The 25,676-nt window shown below is 51.2% G+C and overlaps 1 protein-coding gene across 8 annotated transcripts in view; it reads right to left on the bottom strand.

Moving 5' to 3' along the window:
- Nucleotides 1–25,676, bottom strand: part of PCNX3 (pecanex 3) — a 214,271-nt gene that overhangs the window by 121,957 nt on the left and 66,638 nt on the right. For all 8 annotated transcript variants that reach the window (XM_029614747.1, XM_029614744.1, XM_029614741.1 and 5 more), the window contains 10 exons: nt 23,586–23,749; nt 23,271–23,424; nt 22,849–22,881; nt 7,630–7,801; nt 7,360–7,470; nt 6,642–6,733; nt 5,836–5,945; nt 4,968–5,082; nt 4,751–4,843; nt 4,198–4,348 (listed from right to left, as the gene is read on the bottom strand). In XM_029614747.1, coding sequence (XP_029470607.1) covers nt 4,198–4,348; nt 4,751–4,843; nt 4,968–5,082; nt 5,836–5,945; nt 6,642–6,733; nt 7,360–7,470; nt 7,630–7,801; nt 22,849–22,881; nt 23,271–23,424; nt 23,586–23,749 — 1,195 coding nt within the window. The remainder of the gene's footprint in view (nt 1–4,197; nt 4,349–4,750; nt 4,844–4,967; nt 5,083–5,835; nt 5,946–6,641; nt 6,734–7,359; nt 7,471–7,629; nt 7,802–22,848; nt 22,882–23,270; nt 23,425–23,585; nt 23,750–25,676) is intronic.

Genomic DNA, 25,676 nt, shown 5'->3' with positions numbered 1-25,676 from the left:
CCAGCCTGTAATGCCTCGCAACGGTATGCAAGGATTTCCATGTAGCTGCTCTGCAAGTTTTTTGTGGAGAAATCTGATGACATTCCACCCAGGAAGCCGCCTGGGAGCGAGTGGAATGCACCCGAAGTCCCACAGGTAACGCCCGACCATGGAGCAAATACACGGAATTTATCGCCTCCTTCAGCCACCGGGCTATCGTGGCCTTAGACACCATATTACCTCTCTTTGGACCACTCCAGAGCACAAAGAGATGATCCGAAACTCAAAAATTGTTGGTAACCTCCAGATAACGCAGCATCCAGCTTCCTCAAGTCCTTAATGAGAGGATCCGACCTGTCTAGATCGGAAAAGGACAGGAGCTCCACAGATTGATTCAAATTGAAGCGCTGAAAAAAGTGCAAAAAGCGGAATCTAAATCTAAATAAATAAATAAAGGAAAGGAGGAGACTACCTTTCGAAGAAAGGAGGAACCGTTCGCAACGTAACACCTGAATCTGAGATTCTTAAGAAGGGCTCCCGGCATGACAACACTTGCAGTTTGGACACTCTGCGGGCAGAGGAATTCTCCACAAGAAACACGACCTTCAACGTGAGGTCTTTCAATGTTGCTCTTTTCAGAGGTTCAAAAGGCGGCGCACACAAAGCCTTAAGGACTAAGTTCAAATTCCAGGACGGACATGACAAACTTACCAGCGGCCATAAATGCTTTGCCCCCCCTGAGGAAGTGAGCAACATCAGGATGCGCAGTCAACGGCACGCTGTGTATGGTCCCGCGCAAACAGCCAAGAGCTGCCACCTGGACCCTCAAGGAACTACAGGCTAAAGCCTTCAGTCAACCCAGCCTGAAGGAAACATAAGATAGCTGATACAGACGCTCGGGTCAGTAGAACACCCTGGTCAACGTACCACGATTCAAAAACCTTCCAGACCTGAACATAAGACAGTGAAGTTGAAGATTTACGCAATCTCAGCAGAGTAGTCACTACCACGTCGGAATAGCCTTTGTTCTTCAGACGCTGCCTTTCAAAAGCCATGCTGCAAGACAAAAGCGATCGACCTGGTCGAAACAGACGGGCCCCTGATGAAGCAGATTCGGAAGAGACGGAAACCACAGAGGATCCTCCACCGTGAGATTGAACAGATACGCAAACCATGGCCGGCGCGGCCATTCAGGAGCCACCAGGATCACCTCCACCGGGTGTTTTTCTATGCGGCGGAGCACTTTGCCGATTAGCGGCCAAGGGGGAAACACATAAAGCAGGACGGTCGTCGGCCAGAGTAGGATAAGCGCATCTACTCCTTCCGCCCCTGTTTCCCTGCGGCGCGCAAAGAAGCACGGAGCCTTGAAATTCTTGAACGTCGCCATCAGGTCCATGCAAGGCATGCCCCCATCTGTCGCAGATGAGTTGAAAGGCTCGGTCAGCCAGTTCCCATTCTCCTGGATCAAGCTAATGCAGACTTAGAAAATCCGTGTGCACGTTGTCAACTCCGGCTTTGTGAGACGCAGCTATGCTGACCAGGTTCTGCTCCGCCCAGCTGACTAACAGGCGAGCTTCCAATGCCACCGGTCGACTCTTGGTGCCTCCCTGGCGATTGATGTAAGCCACCATGGTCACATTGTCGGATAACACTCTGACCGATTTCCCCTTGACGAGAGGGAGAAAGGCCTCAAACGCCAGTCGTACTGCTCTGGTCTCGAGACGATTAATTGACCAGCGAGACTCTTCTGGAGACCACTGTTCCTGCACCGATTTCCGGAGATAAATTGCTCCCCAACCGGAAAGACTGGCATCAGTGGTAACTACTGTCCTTTCCGGGATCACCAGGGGCACTCACTGGCTCAAATTGTCCGAGAGCCGCCACCAATCCAGACTGGACCGAGTGGCCTCCGTCACCGGGAGGAGTCGATGGAACTGTTCAGAAACTAGACTCCAACGGGAAAGTAATGATGATTGCAAGGGCCGCATGTGGGCGAAGGCCCATGGTACCAGTTCCAGAGTCGAGGTCATGGAGCCTAGAAGTTGCAAGTAATCCCAGACTTTTGGAGCCTGTTTAGACACGAAACTCCTCACCTGGCCCTGTGCTTGATCATGCAGTCGGACATCAAGAAAACTCTCCCCTGTTGGGTGTCAAACAACGCTCCCAAAAATTCCAATGACTGGGAGGGAACCAGATGACTTTTGGCCCTGTTGACCACCCAGCCAGGTGAGTTCAGCAATTGCAGGACGTGTTGTATCGCTGTCTGGCACAGAGCTTACGACTTTGCTCGAATCAGTCAATCGTCCAACAAGCCTTCTCGACGAAGCTGTGCCGCCACCACCACCATTATCTTGGTGAACATCCTGGGGGCTGTAGCAAGGCCGAAAGGCAGAGCTTGAAACTGGTAGTGCCACCCCAAAATGCTGTCGTGCGCCTCTTGAGGGATGGGCTGTGCTCAGCCTGCATCCCTGGAGGCAAAGGAACGTCCAAGTTCCTTCGCCTCCAGGGATGCAGAGTAATACTCGCAGACTGTGGGTGGCACCTTGGTATATATGGCAGAGTCTGTCAAAACTTTCTCTGTCTCCATCTGCTGGAGGGGAGGCAAAACCCAGGAGTCTGGACTGATCCGGGTATGTACAGGGAATTTAAATTTCTCTTTTTTTTTTTTTTTTTTTTTTTAAAAAGGGAAATAGTCCCAACCCTAAAATCAGGTCATGACTGCAGGGTTTGCACCACCTCCATCTGTTAGACACAGAGAAATACTGAAGGGATGCAGGTGGCCCACCGGGTTAAGAGAGGGGGCCCTTCAAGTTTTTCTCTGTCTCCATCTGCTGGAAGGGAGGCATAACCCACAGTCTGGACTGATCCGAGTACGAACAGGGAATGGACATTGATGCCGGTGCGGTATCAGTGCCGGCAACAAACACAGAACCACGTCGATGCCGGTGACGACGTTTCCCTCGGTGCTCGGCCCGGTCATTCTTAAGCACCGAGAAAGCTGCCACCAATGTCCAGAATGGCGTCGGCGACGGACGGTTACCGTGGCAGTAACTATGTTTCCCTCTGTGCTCGGCCCGGTCATTCTCCAGCACCGAGGAAGATGCCACCGATGTCATGGATGGTGCCGGTGACGATTCCCAGGGTGCTCGGCCCAGTCATTCTCCAGCACCGAGGAAGATGCCCTCACTGTCCCGGATAGCATTGGTGACGGATTGTCACCAATGCCTCTACTACTCCTGGCATTGTTTCTCGCCCAAGAATTGCACGGGGCTCTGGTTGAGAACCCAAAGTATAAGAAAATCATTCCTTACCTGCTAATTTTTGTTCCTTCTTCTGACTCCATTTGCTGGAAGGGGGACATAACCCACTGTCTGGACTGATCCGGGTACGTACAGGGAAGGAGCATTTTCTTTAGTTGAGTGCATCGACGATGGAATCGACGGGGGGCATCGACGGAGGCCCTAGCAGCGTCGACGGCAACCACAACGGGAACCGTGGACGTTCCAATCCCTCTAGCCCCGATGGACCCGGTGGAAGATTGCAGCAAGGACACTCGCGGACATAGTGGGGTGGACCGAGAGTGATAGACATAGGGAGAAATAGGGAGAAAGAGGGCCGCAATTCGGTTGGTAACCCGGGGGATCAGATAGTGAGGTGACAGGAACCGAATGGAGAACAGGGCATAGTACTCACCAAGCAACGATGAAATGTACGCGAAGGGAGACCAGTGTAGGGAAATTATTTGTGAAGTAAAACTTCAAGTGTTTCCGTGAGGAAAAGTTGTGAGAAAAATCTCACAGAGCTCCTAAACATGAGACAAACTGCAGTGCGGAAAAAAAGAGACTGAAGGGAGACCCCTGTGGACACAGGGATCATGGCATGCTGGGCATGCTCAGTGTGCCAGTCAAAGTTTCTAAAAACTTTGACAAAAGTGTACCGTAATAGGGCTCTGCCTGATGTCACCCATATGTGAGGACTACCATCCTGCTTGTCCTGGGAGAGAAACCATTCCCTATTTATCTGTTCCATACCACTCATGAATTTATATGGCAGTCAAAATGCTCATGGACTTGAAATACCTCCGGTCTTCTTCCAACTTAATCAACTATGTAAACTACATACATGTGTGTATTTCACATAGGAATGTGCTCACTCAACCCTTGGGTGCATATCTGTTCATGAACACAAGTGCAAGTTATACTAGAAAGCACTACTCACTCCTGACTTCGAACTGGTTATATTCATGTGATTTAAGTACAGGCTGGGAGAGGCAGAACCAGGGCAGCTGCTTTCGGAGCTGGGGGAGGATGTAATGCGCCAAGAAGCCCAGAAGCCCTGCCAGGGCATAAAGGACAAATCCTAAAACAGACTGACAGAGAGGGAACACAGTTAGAAAAGGTATCTCAGTCTCACTTATCAAGAGTAAAGACCAGTTGAAGCTGCTGCAGATGGGACTCTGAGTAAGGAAGATGAGATCTGCAACAGGTGAGGGAAAGAAAAAGAAAAAGGGTTAGCCAGTCAGAGACCTGATGAGAAAGATGAAAAGAGGTACAATGACAGAGAGAAAGAGATAGACAGAAAGATGTGCATACACAGAGAAAAATGAAATGTTGTAGAGAGAATGATTTTATTTCTCGTTTTAGAAACCCTCCCCAACTTCCTTCTCCAGTTAAGTGAAGTTTCAGATGAGCCACCTGACTCCTATCACTCCTCCTGTGCCTCAGTGCAGCCTGACATCCCCCAACACACAACCACCCAGTTCTCAGCATACCTTTAAAGCAATGAAGACGGTGCTGGCGCTGATGGCGAAGGTGATCACAGCAATGAGGATGCACATGACTAGATCTGAGTGCAGGATCTCCCGCTGGGGGAATGACAGCAAAAAGAGGGAAAAGGAAAAGATTTACCCAGGTTTCTGGTGCTGAATACAGTGGCTCCCCATCTCTTACCCCCATGCCCTTCCATCCAACCCCAGCAGGGTCCCTTACCACTGAGCTGCGTAGTTTCTCTGGAAGGGGATCTCGGATCTCTACTACAGCTGTGCTACTTCCCTCCACATTTCGTTCTTCCAGCTCCTGGAAAAACTTCACTCGTATCAGGGACCTTGAAGAAAGAGATGTGAGAGACGGAGGGGGTAGAAGAATGGGACATGAAAGTGTTAATAAATTAAATTAACTGTCCTGAAGACTACATTTCCTTTTCCTTGGCCCCCCCCACACCCCTCCATATTCGTGTCCTTCTGTCTGCAGTAACAATCCCAAATTAGGCTCTCTTTTGCATAACCTCTCCCTCTCACCCCTCCTCCTACAAACCTGCCAACACCCTCTCATTACATAGATATACCAGGCAACTAGTGTCTATCAGTAGAAAGGAGCCTACAACAAACCAATGTCCATTCCCAGGTCTGCAATTCTTCTTGCCCTGACAGCAACTGCATGCAAAACTGAATTCCAAGACTATGGAGATGGCTCCCCTTCTATCCCCCACCTCTTTCACTTAATTTAGTGGCTCTCAGACATTACTAGAAAGAAGTCTGGGAAGGGCATGCAATGAGTTCAGCAAATTTCAATAAGAACATGGGTATCAGGGACTACAGTTCTATTCTCTCCCTCCTCCTGCAGAAAAACACTGTGAAAAGCATGCAACTAAAACAAAACACATATCAGCTACTCACCAACTCCTTCATCTCTTTCCCCCTAGGCCCCAAACAAAACCAGTGAAGGCCTGAGCCATCATCTGCCTCACCCTCCGATTCCCAGATAAAACAGGAATGAGCCCCTATTCCCCCATCTCCCAGACAAAACTAGTGTGATCCTCCCCTACACAGAAGATGCAGGCAAGGAGAGGTATACAGACCAAAGCACTGTAGGATCGCTGCCCTGGCGGCTGAGATGGTAGGAGAGGGCAACCAGGAGGCCGCTGAACACAGAGAAGAGAACAGGAATGTGCTGGTCAGTCCATGGAGCCTGAAGAAGAGGGGTGGGGGGGGGGGTGAGAAAAAGAGAGAGAAAGAAAGACAGACAAATGAAAGGGAACAAGGGAAAGAGAGAAAAGGAAGTAGGAGGGAGCAAGAAGGAAAAGAGCAACAGGAAGAAGAAGAGGAGTGAGATGAGAGGGTAACATGAACGTGTTAAGAGCATGGGGAACAGCACAGAATGAAAAAGTTTGCAGAAAACAGAACAAGGGGATGGAATGTAAAGGAGAGAGCGGCAGGAGGCAAGAGAAGACAAGGAGAAACCATGGAAAGAGAAACAAGGATGAAAGGACAAGTGAGGAAACGACGATAAGTTACAGGTCAGAAAGAAGGAAAGGAGTGGGAAAGAAAGGAAAAGCCAGAGAGAATAATCATTATTTCTGCTTCTTAGACAATTTCCCAGTTAAAGTACCATGGAAAAGCAACTGTGCCAGATAAGTTTTACTGAGAACAAGACTGACAGGGTCCCAATGATATCCTTAAGGTATAGGAGTGTCCCATCCCAGAGCCTGACAAGGCCCTTCCCAGAACCCGGTAATTATTTGGGTACAGGGGGCTCCCCCCAATGCCTCAACACGGGACCATTCCAGACACTGCTCCATTGCCTGGCTGCACCTAGATGGAACTTTCCAGAGATACCAATCCCACCCCACACACCCTCTACAAGAAGATGAGATGCCTCGGGTACCTTGATGGCTCCGAGACAAAAGCCATAAAGCAGGGCGGCAACAAGGAGACTGCGCAGGAGGCTGTACACTGCTGCAACAGGGCTCGTGGTTGCTGAGGAGGAAACAATTCACTGCATTTGTAAGATTTCCCAGCTGCTACTATTGCTCAGCAACCCCTGAGGGGTGTGCAAACAAGTGTCACAATCCAGAAAACACACATCTTTCACAATGCAATGTCAGGACCTTTCCAGAGTTCACCCTGTATGCGCTTTACAAGGTGACAGGACTCTTATAAAGAACAAATAAAGAAAAGAAGTGAAGACAGGAGAGCGAAAGAAAACAAATGGGAGGAAGTGAGATGGAAGCAACAGAAGTAACTTTTAAGGAATCCTGGTGACAGCACTAAATATTGTCCCTCAGGAAACAGGATGAGTTCTTGAAAGGAAAAAGGGGATGTGGGTAGGAAGCTGTAATAAAGTTTAGGGGATGGCTTATGCCATTTTTTTATGTTTCAGAGGTAGCTAAATACACAGTGGCATGAGAAGAGAGTTTCTCACCTTAAAGCATCACATGTACAAAGCTTTTTTTTCCCATAGACAAAATGAGAAAATTCTTTAGTTCTCATGACCCAAAGAAAGCCAGAAATGGACTGGACCCAAAAAAGACACCTGGACTTCTTTCAGCCTTTATAGCTACGTAAGAGGGTGGTGGGGGGAGGACAGCACCAGGCCCCTTTACCTGTTCCTCCGAACACATGCATGTCCATCTGTTCCAGCAGATACATCACACAGGTATTGACTTGAGGTAGGAGACCGAAGAGGAAAATCACAGGGAAACACAAGGTGAACACTGCAAAAGAAGAGCACATAACTTTGCTATTGTTCCTGGTGAAGGCAGGTATCTTAGCCTAGCATAGTCTGACTTCTCCTGTCACAACCATATCGCCAGTGTGACTGTAGGCAAGGAGGAGCAGAGGCTTGAGTCAGAGAATTCATTGATCCTACTCACCCACAGCCACATCCCGGGCAGAGAAGAAAAAATCAGCAGAGAGAAAAGTCACGCTGTAGAGGGTGAAGTGTGGGAAGGGAACAGAATGGCCACAGAGGTCAAACAGCCAAATGAGCAGACAGGAAACACAGAAATAAACAGGTCGGCTGTAGGCGATGATCCAGTTATGGCCCTGTGAGAAAGAGAGAAAAAAAAAAGATGGTGAGGTTATAACCACAGTCTGGTACTCTGCTTCAGTACCTCCCCTACTCCATGGAAAGAATTAACCTTTTAGACATTACAGTCTTAACAATGGACAGCTACAAACATCTATACACAGAAAACCAGCTGACAGATACAGCTACTTCCACAGCTCCAGTTTCCATGCTTCACACACAAAAGTCTATTATATATACCCAAGCTATACAATACCACTGTGAGATAGGAAAATTAGTTTCTTACCTGATAATTTTCATTCCTGTAGTACCAAGGATCAGTCCAGACACCTGGGTTGTGACTCCGCACCAGCAGATGGAGACAGAGCAAAACTTGTCGGGCACCCCCACGTATAGTAAGGTGCCACCCACAGCTCGTCAGTCTTACGTAATGTCAAAGCACAACATTGAACTTCAACTAACTAACTAGATGGCCCGAAACCCCAGGCCAAATCCACAGAACCCCCGGCTGGATCAGAACTACCAGAACCAGAGGCCTCAACCAACTTACAAGAAAACAAAACATAGAGTGCCAACCGAGCGGACTCTCTTCTGCAGAACTCCCAACCAAACAGACTATACGGGCGGGATCCTGGACTGATCCTTGGTACTACAGGAACGAAAATTATCAGGTAAGAAACTAATTTTCCTTTCCCTGTACGTACCAGGATCAGTCCAGACACCTGGGATGTACCAGAGCTGAATTACCGAGGGTGGGCACTAGAGAGTCCCGCTCGCAGAACTCTCTCACCGAAACCCCCTGAATCCAGGCCCTGAACATCCACACGGTAGTGTCTAGCAAACGTATGCAGTGACTTCCAAGTCGCTGCTCTGCAAATCTCTTGTGGCGACACGTGGGAAGATTCCGCCCACGATGCAGCTTGTGCTCGCGTCGAGTGAGCCCGAAGACCCGCAGGAACAGACTTCCCCTTCAGAATGTACGCTGAAGCAATGGCCTCCTTGAGCCAGCGCGCAATCGTGGTACGGGAAGCTGCCCCACCACGTTTTGGCCCCGAGCACAAAACGAAAAGATGATCCGAAACCTGAAAGGCATTCGTGACTTCCAGATAACGGAGCAGCACTCTGCGGACATCTAGCTTCTTCAACAGGCTAGCATCAGGATCAGACCGCTCCCCTTCTGGAAAAGCGGGCAGCTCAACCGTCTGGTTCAAATGAAAAGCTGAAACCACCTTAGGAAGGAAGGAAGGAACCGCCCTTAGCGAGACGCCTGCCGCAGAAAAGCGCAAGAAAGGCTCCCTACAAGACAACGCCTGCAGTTCGGAAACACGCCGTGCCGACGCAATTGCCACAAGAAACACCGTCTTGAGAGTAAGGTCCTTAAGCGTCGCCCGTCTCAGAGGCTCAAAAGGGGATGAACACAGAGCGGAAAGAACCCAATTCAGATTCCAAGAAGGACATGGCGAACGCAAAGGCGGCCGCAAATGTTTGGCTCCCCGAAGAAAACGCGCCACATCCGGGTGCTGCGCCAAGGACCTTCCGCGCACCTTACCTCTGAGGCACCCAAGCGCCGCCACCTGGACCTTAAGAGTACTGCAAGACAGCCCCTTTGCAAGGCCAGACTGAAGAAACGCAAGAACATCCGGTACGGAGGGCCGCACAGGATCCAGCTCCCGAGCTCTACACCAGTCCTCAAACACTGTCCACACCCGAACGTAGGCAAAGGACGTGGACCGCTTTCTAGAACTCAGCAATGTGGCTACCACCGCATCCGAATATCCTTTATCCTTCAAGCGTTTCCTCTCAAAAGCCAGGCCGCGAGACAGAAGTGATCCGCGTCCTCCAAACAGACGGGCCCTTGCCGCAGGAGCGCCGCTTCCCCGTGGAACCGGAGAGGAGGTTCCCGTGCCAACTGGAGGAGGTCCGCGAACCACGGACGCCGTGGCCATTCGGGCGCTATCAAGACCACCTCTGCGGGATGCATCTCTATGCGCCGAAGAATCTTGCCTATCAGAGGCCAAGGAGGAAACACATACAGCAGAACGTTTGTGGGCCAGGGGAGGACCAGAGCATCCACCCCTTCGGCTCCCCATTCTCTTCTTCGACTGAAGAACCGCGGGGCTTTGGCGTTCTGAGCGGTGGCCATCAGATCCATGTGTGGCGTTCCCCACCGCTCGCAGAGGAGGTGGTAAGCTCCCTCCGAGGACCCATCCGCCGCCCAATTCCGTAGCCACAGTAACCGGCGGGCCGAAACCGCCGAGACCATGGCCCTGGCCGACGTCCGAAGAAGGTCATGCATCGCGTCCGCACTATAAGCGATCACCGCCTCTAGGTGATCTGCTTGTGTTGCTTCCTCTCCCGAAAGCCCTGCGTTGGCCTGGAGCACCTGAGCCCAGCGCAACCCGGCCCGTAACGCAAAATTACTGCAGATAGCCGCGCGGACTCCCAAGGCTGACGCTTCGAAAACCTTCTTGAGCTGCGCTTCGAGCTTCCGATCCTGGATATCCTTAAGAGCCGTAGCCCCGGTAACTGGAATCGTGGATCGCTTTGTCACCGCCGAGACCGCAGCATCCACCCTGGGAAAACGTAACATCTCCAGAGCGTCCTCCGGCAAGGGATACAACTTATCCATCGCTTTACTGACCTTCAGGCCCAATTCCGGAGTATCCCATTCTCGGAATAGAATATCGGTCGCCGAGAAGTGAAAAGGAAAAGCCACCGCCGGTCCCGTTAGGCCTAACAGCACAGGATCCATCTTGGCGTCTGACCTAGCGGCGTCCGACCGAGACGCCACCGGGGGGGCATCTACTCCCACTTCATGCAGAATGGCCGGGATCAGCGGAGCCAGTTCCTCCTTCCTGAACAACCTGACGACCTTGGGGTCGTCTCCTTCTACGGCTGGCGTTCCCTTGGCCGTCCCTGGGCCTCCCGCCTCCGGGTCGGCTGGCGCGTCCGGTCCCCTCGGATTCTCGTCCGGCTCGTCCCCTGCCGACGAGACCGAATCCGACTCGGTGTCCTGGGGGATCCCCCTCAAGGACCGACGCTCCCTGGGCGGGTCCGCGGGCCTCCTGATGGCCTCCCCCGCCCGTTTCTTGCGATGGCCAGCTTTGCCGGGCTTCCTCTTCCGTTTTGAGCTTTTGTACTTCAGCAATTGATGCAATAGTCCCGCGATACCGGGAGATAAGGAGGCCTCCGAATCCGAGGAAGCCTCCTCAGAAGGGCAACTCGCCAGCGATCCCCCCCCCCCCCCGGGGGAGCCCCCCCGGGGGCCCGCTGCTGCGGGGAAAGTGCAGGCGGCAACGCGGCCTGCTCCACGGCCTTCCTTGTTGCCTCACGAACCGTGTCCAAGATGGCCGCCGTTCCCGCGCTAAGCGGGAACGGCTCTGAGCTGCCTCCGGCCTCGGGTCCGTCTCGCGGCGGCGAACGCAGCGGCCGAGTCCGGACTCCCCGACCACTCTCGGACGGTCCTTCACCCCCCGAGACGCAAGTCGAGCAGAGCCCATCCCTCGACACTCGCGAGCGCGCCGAGCCGCACGAGCGGCAGGAGGAACCACGCGGCATTCGCGCCCTGTGCAGCGGCTCGCGGCCGGACAGCAAGGCAAGTAAAAAACCAAAAATTTCGGCGATACGGCGGCCCCCCCTTTACTACCCGCGAACACCAGGAGCGAGCGAGAGAGAGAGAGCGACCGGCCGGCACCGTAAAGCAAAGAACAACAAAATTTCTTTTTTTTTTTTACTTGCTGCTGGCCCTGGTCCTGATTCTTCCTCTCCGACGGGGGTGAGTGAACCGGGCTCCCCGGTGTCAACCCCCGACGCTGCTGCCAGAAAGGGCTGGGCTCTCAGCCCTCAACAGCGGCCTCAACCAGGGGGGGATGGTCCCCTCAGAACCTTTCAACCCTCCTGGGAGGCTTGCAGGACCTGGACGGGATCTTCTTGAAACAAAACCCCTCAACTGCCTTATAAATAAATTCCCTTTACTTTTTTTTTTTATATCTCCTGACTAACTAACCAGGATCACCAGAGACTGTGGGTGGACCTGCCCCATCTGCTGGAGACAGAGTAAGACTGACGAGCTGTGGGTGGCACCTTACTATATGTGGGGGTGCCCGACAAGTTTTGCTCTGTCTCCATCTGCTGGTGCGGAGTCACAACCCAGGTGTCTGGACTGATCCTGGTACGTACAGGGAACGATATTCAGACTATAGTTAGCCGGATATGTTGTGGGCAGGCAATGGTGGATTGGGGCAGTGCTACTTAGCCAGATAAGTTATCTGGTTAAATAGCGATATTATCGTAACATGCTTTCGCCAAAAGACTGAGACTCCCGATCCCCCACATCCAACTGATAATGCTTTGCAAAAGTATGCAGAGACTTCCAAGTTGCCGCTCTACAAATCTGTGGCGACACAAAGTGAGCCTCTGCCCAAGAGGTCGCCTGAGATAGAGTGGAATGGGCCCTCAAGCCTTCCGGAACTGGCTTACCCTTGAGGATGAAAGCGGAGCCAATAGCCTTCTTAAGCCATCTGGCAATGGTAGTTTTGGAAGCTTGAGACCCCTTCTTCGGACTACTCCACAAAACAAAAAGATGATCAGACCTTCTAAAACCATTTGTGACTTTAAGATAGCGGAACAATACTCTACGGACGTCCAGTAGCCTAAGCTCATGAGCATTAGACTCAGAAGCTCCCAAATCCAGGAAGGCCAGCAACTCAAGAGATTAACATGGAAGGTGGAAACCACTTTCAGGAGAAAGGATGGCACCGTCCGCAAAGATACACCGACGTCCGATATTTGAAGGCAATGGAATATGAAACTGCTCTGACATAGGCCTCCACCTGGACAACAGCGCATGCTGTAAAAGTCTCATGTGCGCAAAAGCCCAAGGCACCAGCTCCAAAGCGGACGCCATGGAGCTCAGGACTTGGAGATAATCCCAGGCTGTTGGCACCCCCAGACGAAGAAGGCCTTTCACCTGAGTCTGTAACTTCCACAATCTGTCTGATGCCAGGAAGACTTTGTCCTTCTGTGTGTCGAACAGCGCTCCCAGGAACACCAGGCATTGTGTGAGCACCAACTGGCTCTTCTGCAGAATGATGACCCAACCAAGAAACCATAGCGTGCTCATCACTCTCTGGAGAGATCTCTTGAAGTCCTCCCGAGACTTTGCCCAGATGAGACAATCATCCAAATATGGATGCATCAAGATCCCTTCTTTGCGCAGAGCTGCTGCCACTACTACCATCATACCTTGGTTAACGTGCGAGGAGCCGTGGCCAGCACAAAGGGAAGAACCCAAAACTGAAAATGCTTACCCAGCACCTTGAACCTTAGGAATCTTTGATGGTTCTGCTGAATCGGAATATCCAGATATGCCTCTGTCAGATCCAAGGACGCCAAGGCACTCCCCTTTGCGCACCACCGCTACAACTGTACGGAGTGTTTCCATGTGAAACAAGGGCACTCATAGGCACCGGTTCACCTTCTGCAAGTCGAGGATAGGACGAAAGGACCCTTCCTTCTTGGGAACCACGAAGTATACTGAGTACCGACCCTGGCCCTATTCAGCAGGAGGGATCGGACAAATGGTGTTGAGATAGAGTAACCTCTGGAATGTCGCCCATACAGCCTTTCACCTGCCACGAGAAATCAATGAGACTCTACAAAGGCGTCTTGTACCGGATACAAGAAATCTAGAGTGTAACTGTGCTTGACTACCTCCAAGACCCACCTGTCTGAGGTAACCTTCTCTCACTCCTCATAGAAGCTGGATAATCTGCCTCCTACAGTTTTCAACGTGGGCGTGGGGACCCCTGGCCTCATTGGGCAGGCTTACCGCCTCCTGAGCCCTGACCTGTCCCATCTCTGGACGTCCAACGACATCCATGAAAGGACTGCAGACGACCGGAGCTTTGCATGGACCAGTGGGGAGGAACTGGTTTACTGGAACAAAAATGCTGAGAATCCTGAAAACGAGCTTGTGAAGAGAACACAGTCTTACTCTGTTTCCTATTCTCCGCAACCTAATGCCCTTAGTCTCCCCCAATAGTTTCACCAACTGGTACAAATCCTCCCCAAACAGAAGCTTTCCTTTGAAGGGGAGATTACAGAGCTGCACCTTGGAGGATAAGTCTGCCGACCAGTTCCGCAACTATAAAAGCCTGCAGGCCGCCACTGAGGAAACCATACTACGCATAGAGGTATGAACCAACTCATACAGAGCATCTGCCACATAAGCCACTCCCACCTCGAGGCAGGCCGCTTGCAAGGGCAGAAAGTCGCCAGATGCTACTCCCTCCGCAACCTTCTGGACCCAACACAGACAAGCATGCTGCATCATGCTGGAGGCAGGGTCACCCCGCGCCTCATGGAAACCCAGGCTCCATAGGGGATCCACTATCCTTTTAACCCTGGATCTTTAATTGGCCAAAAAGGCCTGATGAAGAAGCAGCACATATTCTGGAGAGAAGTCCACAGGCTGCTCTTCCACCCCTTGCGGGGGCCTGGACTGCAGAGCATCGTCCTCAGGCGCGCGAACGAGCTCCATCAGGGAGGGAGGGGGAGGGGACTCCCCCCCTAGCACCATGAGATCAGGAGCCTCGACTCCAGAGACAGAGGCCCAGCCTAATGGAACAGCCCCCTCCCGAGGGGCCTTCCTCCCTGGACCCGCAGTCAGTACATAGAGTGCGCAAATCCAACATACCCCCTGTCGCACCACACGTGAAGCAGGTGGCAATTTTGGATTTCAGCACCATACGGTGAACCGTGGGGACACGCGGGAGAACTCCAACCAAACGGCACCCGTCAAAGAAGAGCCGCACTCGGCCACCCGCCAGCAGACTAAGCTCCGGGGACTCGCAGCTGCCTGCCCCAAATGCATCTCCCACACCGCGGGATGCGAGAAACTGTGCTCCCCGAGAGGATTGAGGGAGCCCCCTCCCTCTGGTGAGAGATTGCGTTTCCTGTCACACCCGCCCGGAGCCCCGGGCTGCCGACCCCCACACACCAGGCTCTGTCCGGTACTCCTCCTCAGGCTGCAGTACCCACTGCCCCGGCTGGGTCCCGACTAACTCCGGTGGCCTACCTGAGGAACTCTAGGTTCTTCTGGTTTGTTTTGTTTTTTTGTTTTTTAAGTAAAACTTTACCCAACCTCAGAGAAGCAGGACCAGAGGAACCTGGGAACAACTTCAGAGGCCGAGGGAACCAGAAGCCTCTGGCTGTCAGGCCCTCTGGCAGGGTGCAGGCGAAACACAGTCAGGGGTATCTAACCCCCCGTACACCCAGGTCCACTGGAGGGTTGGCCCGTAACAGTGCCTAACACCTCAGGGAGCAAACGCCAGCTCGCCTAATCTTTTTTTTTTTTTTTTTTACTAAACCCTAGACTGCAGGTTTGCATCTCTACCAACTGCTGGAGTCAGAGAGATAATAAGGGACTGCAGGAGGAACTCTCTCATGTAGCAGTGTCCAGAGTTTTTGTTCTCTGACTCCATCTGCTGGTAGGGATACACAACCCACTGGTCTGGAAATGATCTAAGTATGTACAGGAACATATCTTGCTCCGCAGCTCACTATAAGAAAATTGGTTCTTACTTGCTAATTTTCGTTCCTGTAGTACCACAGATCATTCCAGACTCCTGGGTTTATGCATCTGTACCAGCAGATGGAGACAGAGAAAGTTTAACTGACACTGCTTGATAAGCACTGGTATCCAAGTACAAAAACTCACTTGCAAAAACTTGTTAAAGCTCTGAAGAAAAATCTGCATAGTAAAAAGAGCACAGATGAGCGGGCGGACTCTGGAATGATCAGAGGTACTATAGGAACAAAAATTAGAAGGTAAGAACCAATTTTCCTTTCCCTATACGTACCTAGATCATTCCAGACTCCTGGGATGTACCAAAGCCCCCTAGCCGGGGTAGGACCTGGAGAGTCTTGCTCGCAAAACACTCTCGCCGAAAGAATGAGTTTCCGGATCCTGGACATCCTGGACATCTAGGCGATAATGTCTCGAAAAAGTATGCAGTGACTTCCATGTAGCCACCCGACAAATCTCTTGTGGCAACACCAACCGAGCCTCCGCCCACGAGGCCACTTGCGATCGTATAGAATGAGCCCGTAAACCATCTGGCAGCTGGCGGCCCTTAAGAATATAAAGCTGACCCAATAGCCTCATTGAGCCACCTCGCAATGGTAGTTTTGGAAGCCTGGAGCCCTTTCTTCGCGCAGCTCCACAAAACAAATAGGTGATCAGATCTCCGAAAGGCACTGGTCACCTCCAGATATCTTAGTAAGGCCCCCCGAACATCCAAATGCCTGAGCTCCCACACATGAAAAGCAGCAGCATCCAAATTGAGAAAAGCTGGAAGTTTGACCATCTGATTAACATGAAAAGCTGAGACCAACTTGGGAAGGAAAGATGGAATCGTCTGTAAGGACACCCCGAATCCGAAATCTGTAGGAATGGGTCCCTACAAGATAAAGCCTGCAACTCAGATATTCTCCATGCCGAACAAATGACTACTAGGAAAACAACCTTCAAGGTCAAATCCTTAAGAGTCACCCTACAAAGAGGCTCAAAAGATGGTTAACACAAACCTCGAAGGACCAGATTAAGATTCCAAGATGGACAGACCTTCCGTACCAGAGGACTTAAATTCTTGAGCCCTCGAAGAAACCGTACAACATCAGGATGAGAGGACAAAGATCTTCCATCAATCATCCCTTGCAAAGATTCATCCTAGCAATATGAGAGACTAATATCACTTGGATATACTGTTCTGCTTATTTCATGAGAGCATGTATCTTCATCGAAACCTGGTGACAACTACCACAGCCTCGAAGAATTATATAGATGACTGTGGTGGCCTTGCCTGACATCACCCTTCACCACTCATCCCATCAGCCGCTCGATAAAGGAAAATTGGTTCTTACCTGCTAATTTTCGTTCCTGTAGTACCACGGATCAGTCCAGACTCCTAGGTTTTGTCTCCCCACCAGCAGATGGAGACAGAACTTTTGACTGACTCTGCCCTATACCCTGGAGGTGCCACCCACAGTCTGTCAGTATTTGGTTGTATCAAAGCAGAACACTATAAGAGTAGAATAAACCACTAACATCCCCTCTCAGACCGGGGGAAGAGAAACCTCGCCACGTTAACTATCCTGCTCACAAACCTCAAGTAGGAACAGAACTCGTGACAACTGTAAAACAAGTAAGAAAATACTCTGCAGGACCAATTAATACGTACAGAAATGAGCCAACTCAACTATACCCTTAACGAAACAAGGGCGGTACTCTGGATTGATCTGTGGTACTACAGGAACGAAAATTAGCAGGTAACAACCAACCAATTTTCCTTTCCCTGTATGTACCCGGATCAGTCCAGACTCCTGGGATGTACCAGAGCTCTTCTAGTTGGGGTGGGACCCAGAGAGAGCTGCTCGGATCACACCTGCGCCAAAACCCCAAGAGTCTGGGGCCTGGACATCCAAACGATAATGTCTAGCAAAGGTGTGCAAGGATTTCCAAGTGGCCGCCCTACAAATCTCTTGTGGTGAAACTGACATTCTGCCCATGATGCTGCCTGTGAATGGGTAGAATGTGCTCATAGACCAACTGGTCTCGAATGACCCTGTAACAAGTACGCTGAACCAATAGTCTCTTTCAACCAGCGAGCGATCGTCGCCCTAGACGCTTTATGTTCTCTCCTGGGACCACTCCAGAGCACGAACAGATGGATCAAAGCGATCTAAAACTAGAAATGAAGGGAGTTCCACCAACTGATTGAGATGAAATGAGGGCACAACCTTAGGGAGAAAGGAGGGAACTGTCCATAACGAGACCCCCGAATCTGTAATTCTCAAAAAGTGATCCCTGCAGGATAATGCCTGAAGCGCCGAGGAAATAACCACAAGGAAAACAGTCTTTAGAGTAAGATCCTTTAATGTTGCCCTCTTCAAGGGCTCAAAGGGCTCCGCACAAAGTGACCTGAGAAAGAGACTGAGGCTCCACGAAGAACAAGGATTCCGTACTGGAGGGCGCAAATGTTTCACCCCTCGGAGAAAACGCGCTACGTCCGGATGCACAGCTAAAGCTACCCCCTGAATCTTACCTCGGAAGCAACCTACGGCCGACACCTGCACCCTTAAGAGAGCTGCACGATAAGCCCTTAGACAAGCCAGCCTATAAAAAGAATAAGATATCCGACACCAAAGCCCGAAAGGGTTCACTTTGTGTTCTATACACCAAGACTCAAAAATCCCCCACACCCTGACGTAAGCCAGGGAAGTAGAAGGTTTCCTTGACCATAAGAGGGTAGTTACTACTGCGACTGAATACCATTTGCTCTTCAGACATTGCCTCTCAAAAGCCATGCCGCAAGACAAAAGCGATCCGCCTCGTCCATACAAACAGGTAGAAGATTGGGAAGCTCCTGAAACCTCAGGGGACCCTCTACCACTAGGTTGACCAGGCCTCGGCCATTCCAGAGCTACCAGGATTACCTCTGTCGGGTGAACCTCTATTTGTCTCAGCACCTTACCGATGAGAGGCCATGGCGGAAACACGTACAGCAGGATGTTCCATGGCCAGGCGAGAACCAGGGCATCCACTCCTTCGGCTCCCGGCTCCCTGCATCGACTGAAGAATCGAGGAGCCTTGGCATTGCGTAATGTTGCCATCAGGTCCATACTCTGAGTGGACCACTTGTCGCATATGAGCTGGAACACCTCATGAGAGAGCTCCCACTCCCCGGGATCAAGCCTGTTGTGACTGAGAAAAATCGGCCTGAACATTGTCGACCCCGGCTATGTGGGAGGCCGCAATCCTGGCCAAGTGCTGCGCTGCCCAGCTTATCAACTGTTGAGCCTCTATCACCACCGGTTGGCTCTTGGTTCCTCCTTGGCAATTGATGTAAGCCACCGCAGTCACACTGTCGGACAGAACTCTGACAGACTTCCCCTGCAGGAACGGTCGGAGAGCCTGCAACGCTAAGCATACTGCTCTGGTTTCCAAACGATTAATCGACCACCGGGATTCCTCCGCCGACCACTGCCCCTGCACTGACTTCTCCTGACAAACCGCTCCCCAGTCGGAGAGACTGGCATCTGTAGTTACCACCGTCCATTAGGGAACCTCCAGGGGCACCCTGCAGCTCAAGTTGTCCGCGAGAAGCCACCAATCAAGACAGACGTGCAGAGTCTGTAAGAGGAAGCAGAAGGTGAAACAGCTCGGACACCGGGTTCCAACGGGAGAGTAATGCTGACTGCAGAGGTCTCATATGAGCAAAGGCCCATGGGACTAACTCCAGAGTGGAAGCCATCGACCCAAGGACCCATAAATAATCGAAAACTCTGGGAGGACGTTTGGATAACAAATCCCGGGCTTGCTCCTGTAGCTTGATGATGTGGAAAACTCTCCCCCCGACGTGTGTCGAACAGGGCTCCTAGGAATTCCAATGACTGAGAGGGGACTAGGTGGCTCTTGGTAGGGTTGATCACCCAACCGAGAGACTGTAGCAGCTGAAGTACCCGATTAACCGCCAACTGGCAGAGAGACTCTGATTTCGCTCGAATCAGTCAATTGTCCAGATAAGGATGAACATACAGCCCTTCCCTCCGGAGCTGAGCTGCCACCACGATCATTACTTTGGTAAAAGTCCTGGGCGCCGTGGCCAGACCGAATGGCAGGGCATGAAATTGAAAATTTTCCCATGACAGAAAACCTCAGAAACTTCTGGTGGTTGGACCTGATGCTGATGTGCAAGTACGCTTCGGTTAGATCTAGAGACGCTGGGAATTCTCCCTTGTGAACAGACACAATGACCGATCTCAGGGTCTCCATGCGAAAGCGTGGGACCCGAAGGCATTTGTTGACTCTCTTTAGATCGAGGATAGGACGAAAGGTGCCTTTCTTCTTTGGTACCACAAAGTAAATGGAATAGCATCCCTTGCAGCGTTCCGCGGGAGGAACTTGGCAAATTGCTCCAAGATCGAGAAGGCGCTGCAGGGTCTCTTGAACCGCCTGCTGCTTCTCCTTGTACGAGCACGGAGAGACGAGAAATCGGTCTCGAGGGCACCAAACAAAATCTAACACATAGCCTTGCCTTATTATGTCGAGGACCCAATGGTCAGACTTCAGTTTGACCCATTTCTCGTAAAACAGAGAACCTGCCCCCTATCGACAGAACCAAGGAAAGGGCCATCCTGGCATCATTGGGAAGACTTAGGTACTCCCACTGACTGGGGAGCACCTGCTCTACCGAAGCGGCGTCCCCGAAAGGAATGGGACCAGGATTACTGTCTGCCCGAGTTCTGCCGAAAGGAAGAAGGAAAGGAACTTTTCGCTCTGGGCTTATCTTCAGGAAGCCTATGGACTTTATTCTCTCCTAGGGATTGAATCATATCTTCCAGGTCTTTCCCAAAGAGGAGCTTGCCTTTAAATGGCAGAGAACCCAGCTGAGCCTTACAGGAAATGTCCGCAGCCCAGTTTTGAAGCCATAGTAATCTGCGAGCCGAGACCACTGATACCATAGTCCTGGCAGGTTCTTAAAAGATCATAAAGAGCATCTGCACTGTAAGCCACAGCCGCTTCCAGCCTACTGACTTGAATAGTCTCCCTCCTCTGACAGAGAGGGGTAACTCTGTAGCTGCTGGACCCAGCGGAGTCCTGCCATCAAGGAGAAACTACTGTTCATGGCTGCCTGGACTCCCAGTGCCAATACTTCAAATATCTTCTAAAGCTGAACTTCCAGCTTACGATCTTGAAGGTCCTTGAGGGCTGTCACCCCCATAACCGGAATAGTGGTCTTTTTGGTGACAGCTGACACTGCTGCATCCACCCTGGGAACCTGTAGGAGATCCAGAGCTTCTTCCGGCAAAGGGTACAGCTTGTCCATCGCCTTACTGACCTTTATGCCCAAGTCTGGAGTATCCCACTCCCTGAACAACAAGTCTGTGACTGAAAGATGAAATGGAAAGGACTTGGTCGGATCATGGAGACCGACCATGACTGGATTGATCGAGCCCATGCGGGAGTTCTCCTGAGGGACATCAATACCCAAATTCCTCCAAATTGAGGGAATAATAGGTCCAAGCTTGTCTTTCCTAAAGAGACGGACCACCTTAGGGTCATCACCTTCCACCACGTGAGAGCCGGGATTGGAAGAAAGATTCTGGTCCTCATCTACAGCTGCACCCTGAGGGGGCCAGGCCCCTGGCTCTAGATCCTCCGGCTCCGAGGCCTCGGAGGAAGAATCCTGCCGCGGACAGGAGGAGCTGGTTCTGAGGGGGCGCTTAGGTTTTGGAGCCCCTGCGCCCTCCGAGGATCTTGTTCGCTTAACAGGCAGGGCTCCCAATTTTCCCAAGATGGGACTGCGCTGGAGCGACCGCTGCCCCCCCGCGTACTTCCTGGCTGACCTCCTGTCCTTGAAAGCTCTTTGCAACAGGAGGATGAAATCTGAGGAAAAGCATGATGAGGTGTCTGAGGCCCCCTTGGGGCTCTCCTCCACCACCCCAACATTTGCATCACCTGAGCCACCCCCCTCGGGGGCAGTATGCTGCGGGGAAAGAGGAAGAAGAGGAGGGAATTCCCCCCCCCCCCCCCATCGCTGCTTGAGTCGCCGCACAAAAGGAAGACAAAATGGCTTCCGTTCCCGCTCAGGCAGCGAGCCATGAACGCTCAGGTCTCGCAGGCTCCCGGGCGAGGTCTGGAAACGCCGCTCCCTCCTGATATGAAAGTGCCTTCCCCCCCCCCGGGGAGGCAAGCCGAGCACAAACCATCACGCGAAACACACGCATCCCGGCAGGCCGCATCACGCGGCATCTGAGCCGAGAAAGCAGAGCCGGCACGCGAAATCGGCAGCCAAAATAGAGCCACTACAGCAGGGGAAACAGGCACAGAGAAGGGAAGGACGTCGTGAAACCGTTCGGTTTTTGGGTTTGTTTGTTTTTTGTTTTTTTTTACAACCTCGTCAGCAGCTTTGAAGAGCCTTATGAGGAGAGTGAACCGGGCTCCCCAGTATCACCTCAGTATATTAGTGGGCTGTGCAGCAGGATCCTCGACCCCGCGGCTCCACTAGCCTCAATACCAGGGGGATGGTCCCCTCAGGACCTGCCAACCCCCAGGGAGGCTTCACAGTGAAGGCTATACTTTAAAAAAAAAAAAAAAAAAAAAGAAAAGAAAATTCATTTGAGGGAGTTTAGTTAGCAGTACTCTCTTTAAAAAAAAAGAAAAAAAAGAAAAAAAAAGGAGATAGTACTGCTAACTAAACTCCCTCAAATTAATTTTCTTTTCTTTTTTTTTTTTTTAAACTAAGGACTAACTACAGACTGCAGGATTTTACACCTCCACCATCTGCTGGAGACAGAGAAATACTGACAGACTGTGGGTGGCACCTCAGGGTATAGGGCAGAGGCAGTCAAAACTTCTCTGTCTCCACTGGTGGGGAGACAAACCCAGGAGTCTGGACTGATCCGGGTACATACAGGGAAACCGTAAACACGTCAGGCAACCTGGATGAGCTTCCAATCGATTAATAGTCCCCTATTGATCCTCAGTATTCCACCGATCATATGCCACCAACACCTGGAAGGGAACCTCCCCAGCTAGGAGATTCACCCCCCACTGGGGAGATTCATGTCCACCATCTGCTGGAGATGGAGAATACTGGCAGGATATGTCAAGGACAACAGCAAATCAGTTGTCTCCGTCTCCATCTACTGATTGGAGTGCATAACCCGCTGATGTGGATTCCTTTGCACAAAGGTAGGCCAAACTGTTTTGAAAGGGTAAATGCGACTCTAAAATGTTTCTCCTACAACTTGTTTGTTGGCCCTTAATTTTACATATCCCCTGCCTACTGAAGGTTGGGAAGAGAGCAGGGCATGTGCTATCAGAGGGTAAGCACTATGGTCCCATGTGAGTGGTGCTGCATTTCACAGACAGCGCTGAATCTCTGGTAAGCCTGCTCACACCCCACAGTGCTATTTATGAGGCAAGAGGGATCCTTTATGATATCCCTCCCCTCTCAACAGTGACAGAGTATAGTATGAGGACACAGAAAATACTTACATGCATAGGGGAAGCAGCATCAGGCTGGACACTCTGTAAAAAGAAGACCAAAAGAAGCAAGAAGAATAAACAGAAGCAAGAGACACAGAAAGCCCATGACCTTCCTCTGCCATTTGTCTTGGGAAGAGGACAGCAAGATCCTAGCTCCTGCATTTCACTGCCAACATATGTGCACTCCTTAGTGCTAATCTAACCCTTCGAGATTTGGAAGTGGAAAATATTGCAGGGCAGGTGATGCACTGGCAGAGCTGTGTGTGTGTGTGAGGGGTGGGGTGGGGGGGGAGAAGTAAAGAAATGTGGCGCAGTGATAGAGTTGTATGCATGTGCTTCTGTACTGGAATAGCAGGGGATGCTGCAGGATAGAACTGTGTACGGCACCTCTCCCTAACCCCCCCCATTTCAGTTGCTGGGTGACCCCGTACCTTGAGCAGGGAGTACTGGCAGCTAGCAATGACCACGCAGAACTGGAACACCCAGATGTCCCTGAAGAAGCCTTGCAGGAGGAGCAGGTAGCCGAGGAATGCCACCAAGGAAGCCAAGACCACTACAAAGACATTCTCACTCAAGCTCCAATTCCTGGGCAACCCCGTCCATCAATAGGAGAAGAGAAGGAGACCATCAGTTAATGAAGCAGCACCAGGGGTTGTCATTCAAATATTTACAGGAAATGAGGATTCTCCCTCCCCCCACCAGCCCTGCCACAACAGAATGAGCTCACCACAACAGAATGTGCCCACCTGTCCAGTAGCGCAAGCAAAGCCAAACGGTCATAGCGCACTCGCATCCAGCGGCCTGGGAAGAACCAGTACTTGTAGTAGCGTTTGGGTTTGGTCTTGTCCTCAATCATCAGTGTGTTCTCATGGGACTCGTGCAGCGACTCCTGGTCCAGCAGATCAAAATGCTGCAGCAGAGTAGGAGAAAGCCAGTAAAACAGCAGGTCCAGTGAAGACACCCTCACCCCCTTACAAGAGTGCAGAGCCTAGTACCCAAATCCCATTTCTTCTCTCTCCCAACCTATTCAGGATACAGATACTGTCTTCCAGTCCTATAACCTGGCAATGCACTGGAGAAATTACCTAATAATTTTGTTTTCCTTAGTGTAGACAAATGGACTCAGGACCAATGGGTTATGCTCCCTTGCCAGCAGATGGAGTTGGAGTCAGGTTGCAAAGCTGATGTCACAGTACATATACCCCTGCCGTGGCCTCAGCTCTCCAGTAATTCTCTTCAAAAGCTACTGTGGACATGCTAGTGAAAGGACTTGATTAAAAATAAGGTTAAAAATATGATTAAAATCGGATAAACGTAACTGTACTCAACCAACCATAAACACTGAACTTCAGTAACAACAGAGGTACCTCAATCTAAAGACTGGATAAACACTTAACCATGATCCCTTGGAATCAAGGCCCACTCCAAGGGAGGGCCCGTGGCACAGTTCTTGGGCAGCCGAGGGCAGGATGCAGAGTCCATCTGTCTACACTAAGGAAAACAACATTTTCAGGTAAGTAATTTCTCTATTTCCTAGCATGTAGCCAGATGGACTCAGGAACAATTGGATGTACAAAAGCTACTCCCGATCGGGACAGGAGGCTGTCCACGGTCCGGTCAACACCACCTGTGCAAAGGCTGCATCCTTTCGGAGCTGTATTTCCAGGTCGTAAAACATGGAGTGGTGTGCCTTTAGGACCATGTCGCCACTCGGCAGATATCGGACAGGAGACAGCAGTCTAACTTCTGCCCATGAAACCGCCTGAGCCCTAGTGGAATAGACTCTAATCTGAGAAGGAAATGGCTTTCCAGCCTCCACATAGGCTCCTGTGACCATCTCCTTAATCCAGCGAGCTGTGGTAGCCCACGAAGCTGGTTCACCCTGCTTCCTTCCACCATGAAGGACAAACAGGCGGTCCCGTCTTTCTGACCGGTTCTGACACTTCCAGGTACCACACTAAAAGTCTCTTGAAGTCCAAATGACAGAGGAGACGATATGTCTCTGCATCCTTGAGTTTATCTAGGGATGGCAATGAAATAGACTGACTCAAATGAAACTTCGATACTACCTTGGGCAAGAAGAATGGAACAGTACGTAGCTATAATCGCATCCAGAGGAACGGCTCCTGGCACAACAATGCTGCAGTTCAGAGTGCCACCATATAGCCACCAGGAAAGGAAAATTAGTTTCTTACCTGATAATTTTCGTTCCTGTAGTACCAAGGATCAGTCCAGGACACCTGGGTTGTGACTCCGCACCAGTAGATGGAGACAGACTAAAACTTGTGGGCGGAGCATATATGCCCCTGTGCCAGTCACAGCCCCTCAGTCATACGTAATGTCAAAGTAGACAAAAGCCAAAAGGCAACCATAACTAACCATACAAACTTGGTAGGGAAACGAAAGAAATCCAACACCCCTACAGGAACCAGACTCCCAAACCGGGAGAGCGAATCAACAAGGGTCAGCGTAGTGAAAGAAACAATAAAGAGCGGACTCTCCATTACTATAGCGCAGCACTGTGGGCGGGATCCTGGACTGATCCTTGGTACTACAGGAACGAAAATTATCAGGTAAGAAACTAATTTTCCTTTCCCTGTACGTACCAGGATCAGTCCAGGACACCTGGGATGTACCAGAGCTAACTTACCGAGGGTGGGAAGCAGAGAGTCCCGCTCGGAGTACCCTCTCTCCAAAACCCCCAGCTTCAGTAGCCTGAACATCCAACCGGTAATGTGTAATGAAGGTATGCAACGACTTCCAGGTAGCCGCCCTGCAAATCTCTTGAGGCGACACCTGAGAAGATTCTGCCCAAGACGCAGCGTGAGACCGCGTCG

The sequence above is a fragment of the Rhinatrema bivittatum genome, chromosome 8, assembly GCF_901001135.1.
Source record: "Rhinatrema bivittatum chromosome 8, aRhiBiv1.1, whole genome shotgun sequence".
Lineage (NCBI taxonomy): Eukaryota > Metazoa > Chordata > Amphibia > Gymnophiona > Rhinatrematidae > Rhinatrema > Rhinatrema bivittatum.
This window is presented reverse-complemented; position numbering and strand designations above follow the sequence as displayed.